The sequence below is a fragment of the Salvelinus sp. IW2-2015 genome, unplaced genomic scaffold (assembly GCF_002910315.2).
Source record: "Salvelinus sp. IW2-2015 unplaced genomic scaffold, ASM291031v2 Un_scaffold2848, whole genome shotgun sequence".
NCBI lineage: Eukaryota > Metazoa > Chordata > Actinopteri > Salmoniformes > Salmonidae > Salvelinus > Salvelinus sp. IW2-2015.
This window is the reverse complement of record NW_019944148.1, coordinates 55395-63607: the sequence shown is the minus strand read 5'-3', so window position 1 is coordinate 63607 and position 8213 is coordinate 55395. Positions and strand designations below refer to the sequence as shown.

General features: G+C 43.0%; 1 protein-coding gene across 1 annotated transcript; it reads right to left on the bottom strand.

Annotated features, from left to right (window-relative positions):
* Window positions 1-2245: 2245 nt before the first annotated feature.
* On the bottom strand, window positions 2246-6947 carry LOC112074857 (pepsin A-like). The gene is made up of 9 exons (XM_024141942.2): window positions 6842-6947; window positions 6562-6703; window positions 5799-5916; window positions 5318-5436; window positions 4790-4986; window positions 4557-4673; window positions 4140-4284; window positions 3219-3317; window positions 2246-2744 (listed from the first exon to the last, which is right to left on the bottom strand). Exons 1-9 carry the CDS (start codon window positions 6898-6900, stop codon window positions 2607-2609), a joined length of 1134 nt encoding a protein of 377 aa, XP_023997710.1. The 5' UTR covers window positions 6901-6947; the 3' UTR covers window positions 2246-2606.
* Window positions 6948-8213: the final 1266 nt, after the last annotated feature.

The window sequence follows — 8213 nt, the reverse complement described above, 5'->3', positions numbered from 1 at the left end:
TGTTCACACTTCCGGCCTTAATGCTCAAATCAGTTTGTTTTTAAAATCAGTTTAGGAATACTGACTGTCCAAACAGCAAGTTACAAGTGACCAAATCAGATGTGTGTGTGTCTTCAGACAGCAGTCATTTGCTGACATGGCTACACAATTTGTCATAGTAATGACGGGTGTGTGCGCAGGGGTCTTTGGTGTAGGCTGATTGGAGGTGGCGCTTGTGCTTCCTATAACTCAGAAGTTATGTAGCACGCTAAGGTGACAACAATGTCTGCCATGGATGTTTCACAGCTGGTTCGATTGTTCAAAATTATAGTGTAAGAACACTTTTAAAGCCTCAAAGGACAACTTTCAAAACTAGATATTTTTGGCTAGCCAAGGCAGTCAACCAGCTAGCTAGGTACAGGGCCTTAAAAAAGTATTCACACGCCCTGACTTTTTCCACATTTTGTTTGGTTACAACCTGAATTTAAAATGGATTCAATTGAGATTTTGTGTCACTGGCCTACACGCAATATCCCATAATGTCAGTGGAATTATGTGTTTAGAAATGTTTACAGATTTATTAAAAATGAAAAGCTGAAATSTCTTGATTCAATAAGTTTCCAACCCCTTTGTAATGTCAAGCCTAAACAAATTCAGGAGTAAAAATGTGCTTAAGTCACATAATAAGTTGCATGAACTCACTCTGTGTGTAATAATAATGTTTAAGATGATTTTTAAATGACTACCTCATCTCTGTRCACCACACATACAATTAGCTCTAAGGTCCCTCAATCGAGCAGTTCATTTCAAACACAGATTCAACCACAAAGACCAGGGAGAATTTCCAGTGCCTCGCAAAAAAAGGTCACCGATTGGTAAAATAGCAGACATTGAATATCCCTTTGATCATGGTGAAGTTATTAATTACACTTTGGATAGTTTATCAATACACCCAGTCACTACAAAGATACAGGCATTCTTCCTAACTCAGTTGCGGGAGAGGAATGGAAATCGCTCAGGGATTTCACCACGAGGCCAAKGGTGACTTTAAAATAGTTCGTGAGTGTCCTTAAGTCGGTGATCCTATTGATAATAGTTTTCTTTTTATTTGGTTTTTTTTTTTTTTTTTCTTTTATTTTGGTTTTCTTTGATTTTAATGCTTCGTGGTGAGGTATGAATAACTTGTAGTGATTCGTGATCAATCAAACACTGACATTGTCACTCCGATCTATACTTCAATGTCAGTTATGTTGTTAGAGGTGGTCCAGAACGGATAGATCCTACCTTCAGTATAATGTGCACAGTGAGCGCTCCGCTTGGAGTTTGCCAAATAGGCATCTAAGGAATCTCGTCTAGACTATCGTAGGAATTTACAGTATTCTCCGGTCGCTGTTGAGACTCTAAGTAATTGGAACCGGCCTGATGGTCCAATAGCGTTTCACGTCTGGAGGAGGATACCTTGGCTTCCATGCCCACAACTGGTTGTGAAGCACGGTGGTGGCCAGCCACTCATGCATCATTCATGTCCGGCAGGCGGGCTGGGAATAGTAGTCGCATGTGGATCTATATGAGAGAGGTTGCTGTCGTATCGACTCCTGGGCTATCTGGCTCTGTCCAGGATTGTTCATGGTCTAAATTGACCTGGTCCATACCTGCCTCCACCATGTTTCAGGTGTATGACTTCTGGGCCTATCTGCCTCACATGTTCAGGTCCTATGACTCTGAAGTGCTTACCTCTCTCTCCACATGTTGTCAGGTTCCATGACTGCTGGGCCTAACCTGCGCCTCTCAGCAATGTTCAGGGATCTATGGACTCGGGCCTACCTGCCTCCAGCATGTTTCAGTCTATGACTCTGGGCCTCTCGCATCCACCATGTCGGTATGGCTGGCATTGGACTCTGCCTATCTTGCTCGTACCCTATTTGTGCAGGGTCTATGACTAATGGGCCTACCTTTTTGCCTCTGTCCACCTATTGTTGTCAGTTTGTGGCTATTGACTGCTGGCGGCCTGACGCGGTGCCTCTTCTGGCTTTTTATTGGTTTCCATGGTGTTCTTATGACTCTGGGTGTCTCTTACTTCTGCCTCCAATCAGTCAAGGTTCTATGACTTTCGGGTCCTACCTGCCTTCCCATTCTTCTTATGTTCATGGTCAATTTTTGTCTATGTATATTCTATGTGCTGTTCTCTATTACTCTTTTTTCTCTTCCCATTTGAAGAGGCCCTTGTTCGGGTATATGGCAAGAAGCTATTGACAACCAAACACAGTTTATTTGCAAGGCTAAAATTKTATTTTATTCATTGACAGCTGTGTACGTTGACAAAATTTCCCCAACCAAGTCAGTTTTAGTGATAGAATCACCTATATAACATAACTGGAAGATTTAAACCGAGATTSAATCCAGACTTWGGAAGATCTGTGCTATAGCACAATTTACATTTAAAGGCAAGGTTCCCGCTGTTTGCAGAGACTGCAATCAAGGTAAATGCAGCATCTGTCGGCTCAATCAGAAATTACTTTAACATTTCAATCCCACTGTAACGCGGTACTTTCACGATGCAGTTGAAATCTAGCCAATAAGAATCTTTTGGGATCTCTGTAGATCTAGTGGATCTCTCAGTGGATATCTTATGCGATCTGGGCCAGACCGACATTGTTGTTCTGCCTGTCAAAGATGGCATAGTACTGCCTGATGAAGACATCTCCAAGGATCCAGAGCTGCTGAGTTCCACCGTTACCAAAACCAGTCATGCAGCCATTGGAGTTCTACCGAGAGAGAGAGAAATACAGAGATAGAGAGAGAGAAAGACAGAGATAGAGAGAGAGAGGAATACATAGATAGAGAGAGAGAAATACAGAGATAGAGAGAGAGAAAGACAGAGATAAAGAGAGAGAAATACAGAGATAGAGAGAGAGAAATACAGAGATAGAGAGAGAGAAATACAGAGATAGAGAGAGAGAAATACAGAGATAGAGAGAGAGAAAGACAGAGACAGAGAGAGAGAAAGACAGAGATAGAGAGAGAGAAAGACAGAGATAGAGAGACAGAATGACAGAGATAGAGAGAGAGAGGAGGACAATCAGTCATATGTGGCCCTTTTGCTCCTAGGATCTAAAAGAAAGGTCAAGTCTCAGATGTACAGGTGCTCTGATGAAGGAGCTTGCTCCGAAACACATCAGCATTAAAGATCAGATAGGTCAGATAAGTTGTATGTAACAACATGTGTTTCAGTAGACTACCTGGGAGGTGTAGGCGGAGGCAGAGATGGTGAAGGYGTTTCCGTTGAGGGTGAAGGTCACATCGGGCATGTTGGGGATGTTGTTGCAGTTCACTGAGGCCTAGGAGAGGAACAATAACATCATGTTATAGATTATTCTGAATCAGAGGGGAAAAAACAATAACAAGAGAAAAGGTTTATACCCTTTTCACACTACAATGCCGTCCCAACCACAATATGCTGTTTCAGACATTTGCTCTTCCCACTTGTTCTTTGTAGCACGGTCGTTCCAACAACACGGTCGTTCCAACAACACGGTCGTTCCAACAACCACGGTCGTCCAACAACACGGTCTTCACACACGGTTCGTTCCAACAACACGGTCGTTCCAAACAACACGGTGGTTCCAACAACACGGTCGTTCCAACAACACGGTCGTTCCAACACAACCGGTGGTTCCAACAACACGGTCGTTCCAACAACACGGTGTCTCCAACAACAACCGGTGGTTCCAACACACGGTCGTCCACGGTTCCAACAACACGGTCGTTCCAACAACACGGGTCGTTCCAATCGGTTCCAACAACACGGTCGTTCCAACAACACGGTCGTTTCCAATCGTTCCAACAACAACAACGTCGTTCCAACAACACGGTCGTTCCAAACAACTAACAAGGCCGGGCAGCTTAATGCAGCTTGGTTTGGCTCGGCTTGTTCTGCTCAGTAGCGTGAAAAGCCTTATAGTTGGACATCTCTGTACCAGTCAGTGTGTGTGTGTGTGTGTGTGTGTGTGTGTGTGTGTGTGTGTGTGTGTGTGTGTGTGTGTGTGTGTGTGTGTGTGTGTGTGTGTGTGTGTGTGTGTGTGTGTGTGTGTGTGGGTGTTGGTGTTGGTGTGGTGTCGTGTGTGGTGTTGTTGGTGTGGTGTCTGTGGGTGTGACTCAACGTCTCCCATATGGTCAGTGGTGGCTCCGACCCAGCTGTTCATGTTGCTGATGTCAGTGGTTGGCCCAGCGATCAGGGAGGTGCCGGTATCTATGATAGCCTGACACCCACCATTGCAAGCTACTACGTTACCGTTGATGGTAACGCTGGAAGGACAAATACTAGTTGAGTTTAACTGTTCTTACTCTCTTTGGTTGTATGCATATTTATTGCTGTTGGGTTTTTGTTGTTAGCAAATAAACTTCAACTTGCTAAGTGCACAGCAAGATTTAGTCACAGGCTCCAGACTTGAAGTAGGTATGTTCATTTAATGTACTGCTCCAATGAATTGTGGGTGATTGCATGAAAGGATGATACATTAAAATCTTGGTATAGATATGGACCAGGATATAGGCTCTGTGTGGACTAGTGTACCTACCTGTCCATGTTRATCTGCCAGTAGGTCTCGGAGGACAGGGGGATCCAGGTGATCTGTCCGGTGTAGTAGTTWGACTCAATGTCTCCGAAAGACACCACACTACCMTCTGCTGAGTTTCTATTGGAGGAGGAGAAAGGTCAACAAGGTTGTTCTTAAATTCTTATTTATTAATATCACAACTAAGAGAAAAGGCCACCTCCCATCCAGGTATATTTGTACAGTTACTATGTTACCCGCTCAGGTAGACAGAGAAGAGGTTCTGGGAAACGAGGCCCTGGGTCATCATGTTGTCAAAGACGGGTGTGGCCCCAGAGGCCGCCAGGTTGGGGAAAGCCAGGCCCAGGATACCGTCGGCAACCATGTKGGCCATGAAGGGAGCCTCGGTCTGACTGGCACCAAAGATCTGCTGAGTCACAGTGATACCTCCCACCTGGAAACACACAACAGGTGGGAGGTATCAGTCACTGGGCACCATAGAAATAGAATTACTTGAACAGGTTTTCCCATTCAATTGATTGGTGATGTGTGGACCGGCGGCCATATTGAGTGTACCTAAAATTGTATTTATAAATCTTTGCTGACTCTAGTGGAGTCAGTTCCTAATATACTTGTGTATTTTTTTAGCATGTGATGTTATAAAATGGGACTGCTAGGGGATGGCGGATGCTGAGTGGAAGATTATTTGGGGGTTGTATTTTATGTAATGTACAGTATGTAATTGTATGTATTATAATAATGTGTAGCTAGCTACATTTACATACCGAAACAGTGTCGTATGCCAGCTGTCCAGTCATGCTGCCAGTTCCGTACTGAATGGAAACAGGCTTGTTGGCCCACGTGAAGGTGCTGGACTGAGAGGGGTTGAACTCGTTATGGTTCTCTATTCAAAACATGAAMGTGTTCATTAAGTACATACCATGTCATTGCAAAATGTAACATTAATGTATTCATTGGTATTGAGCTACTCTCTACAACCCACGCTCTAAATGGCACAATATCAAAATACATTCATCCTATTCTATGGTTTTATTGTGTCGAGCGAATCCCGTTATGCTGTAAACATTAAGGTGCTCACCTCARCCCCTAACCTCAACCCACAACAAAGACTCTCATTCTCTGGCTAGGTACTCAATATGAAACAGTTTTTTGCAACTCTGTCACAAGAGACTACTCAGAAACAATTGGAAATATAGCTATTCTCCAATTCCACCAGTATTCTTCATACCCCTACATTATACTCACGGCAGGCCTGGCTGGAGCAGTCGACAGAGGGAACCCACAGGTTGGARGAGCCAGTGTCAAAGATGACGTTGAAGGACTGGGGAGGGGTTCCAATGGTTATCACTCCGTAGTAGGACAACTGCAGGGAGACGGTAAAACAGAGATGTACTGGAAGTCAGGGTCACACAAGTGAACATTTCAGAGTAATATGAAGAAACAGGAATTTGTCTAACTACGTAGCTAGTTACGTGTCAAGAAGCATGGCTATATGCTCAACTCTAAGCTCATAATTCATTTGATCATGCCAGTGTACATTTAATTTAAGCAAGACCTGAACACAAACAGTAGAGCCAATGGGTTCAAACTATGCAGTCACAATATCCAACATCTAATGAMATTTTTTKAAACAATAATCATATAGCCAATAGACTAGCCTGGTCCCAGGTCGGTCTGTTTGCGTTGTCTACAGTGCATTAGGAAAGTATTCAGACCCCTTGACWTTTTCCACATTTTGTTACGTTAGTCTTATTCTAGAATGGATTAAATWGTTTTTTCCCCTCATCAATCYACACACAATACCCCATAATGATAAAAAAATATATAATCCATTTAAGAAYAAGGCTGTAACGTCACAAAATKTAGAAAAMGTCAAGGGGTCTGAATACTTTCCGAATGCACTGTAGACAACTCCCATGTTCATTGGCAATATAGAAAAAAACAGATCTGGGWCCAGTCACCAGGAWTAATGCAGTATATCACCATACTGCTTCTGTCTGTGCCTTACATCAGCATCGTTGGTCATAACCTCATCACCAGTCTGGTAGAACTTCGCCATAGGGTTGTAGGGGAACTTCAGCCTGGTCTCCTCCCATATACCCTTCTCCATCAGGGTCTCTCTGGCAGTCTTCCCCTTGATCAGAGAGATCCTGAAAACACACAATCGCAATCACCTTTATTCGCCAATTACATGTACCAGGACTTTGACCTGGTGAAATGGTGCTGACAACAATAAGCAGAATATGAAGGAAAAAAATACAAAAAACGAAGAAAAGAACAGGACTGACTTGGTATTACACTCGGAGAGGGCCACTAGGGCACACAGGAGGACAGCCCAGTTCATCATGGTTGCTTCTGGTTCTTCTTGTACACAGTGAGTGAAGTTAGAGTMGGAGAACCCAGGCCTTATATACAGTCRTCCTGGACACCAGGACCCAATCCACAGCCAATCGACCATGTCATGCCCTCGTTCAGCATACAATGTCAAGCAATCTGTGTGTCCCAAAATGGCATGCTATACCCAATATAGTGCACTACTTTTGAATRAGGCCCATATGCCTCTGGTCAGAAGTAGTGCCCTATGTAGGGAACAGAGTGCCATTTGGAACACTAGTGATAACACAACTTCAGATAAGAAAAGTGCGATGTGGTCAGAAATACAAAATGCCTATGAAGCAAAAGTAGATATGCTTTGGAACAGTGTTAATTGAACAGTCTGTCATTATCTAATCTTTGGAAACAAAATATAGCTGGATGCTAGTCTGTGCCACGGTGGCGTTAGTTCAGATAAACCTAGGGTATGGCAAAGTGGGGTAAGGACACATTTTTGGGAAGTTGAAGCTCATGTACTGCATTTCTACACAATTTAAAAACTCTAAAATGCTATTTGGAGAACAGCAAAAAAGATCTCAGCCGTTAATTACCACCGCAATATCAGGTTTAACGGTCTGTGGAACGGCATATRCAAAACATTAGGAACACCTACCTAATATTGAGTTGCGRAATAGATGCATAATACAGGCTATCAAGTCACAACATGGCCGACTTCAAATGTCGACATCCATACGCGGCGTGTGAGTTTCAAAGTTGGTAGAAGCAATTTTTTTACCATAAAATTGCATCTTTATATTAAAGGATTACATGCATTTATCATCGCATTTTCAGACGTATTTAAAATAGGCTACCGCTCCTAATGTGATAAGTAGATTGCATAGTCATAATTTAGGCTAGTAATATAACTCAATYACTGTTAGAGAAAACAAAGCATGTCTGAGCGCGWMCTGACAGAKTAGGCATAATCAGAGACGTTTCTTCTCCTTTCTTTGCACTGGAAAAATGTGGCCCTTTATAAACACGTGTGTGCTTAGTCAAGTTCAAATGATGAAAAATGTCTTCCTCAGTTGGGTTCGATCYCCCTCTAGGCCAGTGTTTTCTTCCCAGGCGTAATGCAAAGCATTATCGCTGGGATAGGAGTTTACACCAGGGCCTGACTTTAAAAGTGTTTTTTAAAGTACGAAGTGTTAGAAATGTATTCCTATGTTCAGCCTGTCCACATACTCTATTCATACCTGGGCCAAGTTTTTTTAGACAAGCTATGTTTTCAAAAAGGTATGCTTACATGGATTCTTATTATTCCCAGGGATACACAACATCCTGAAA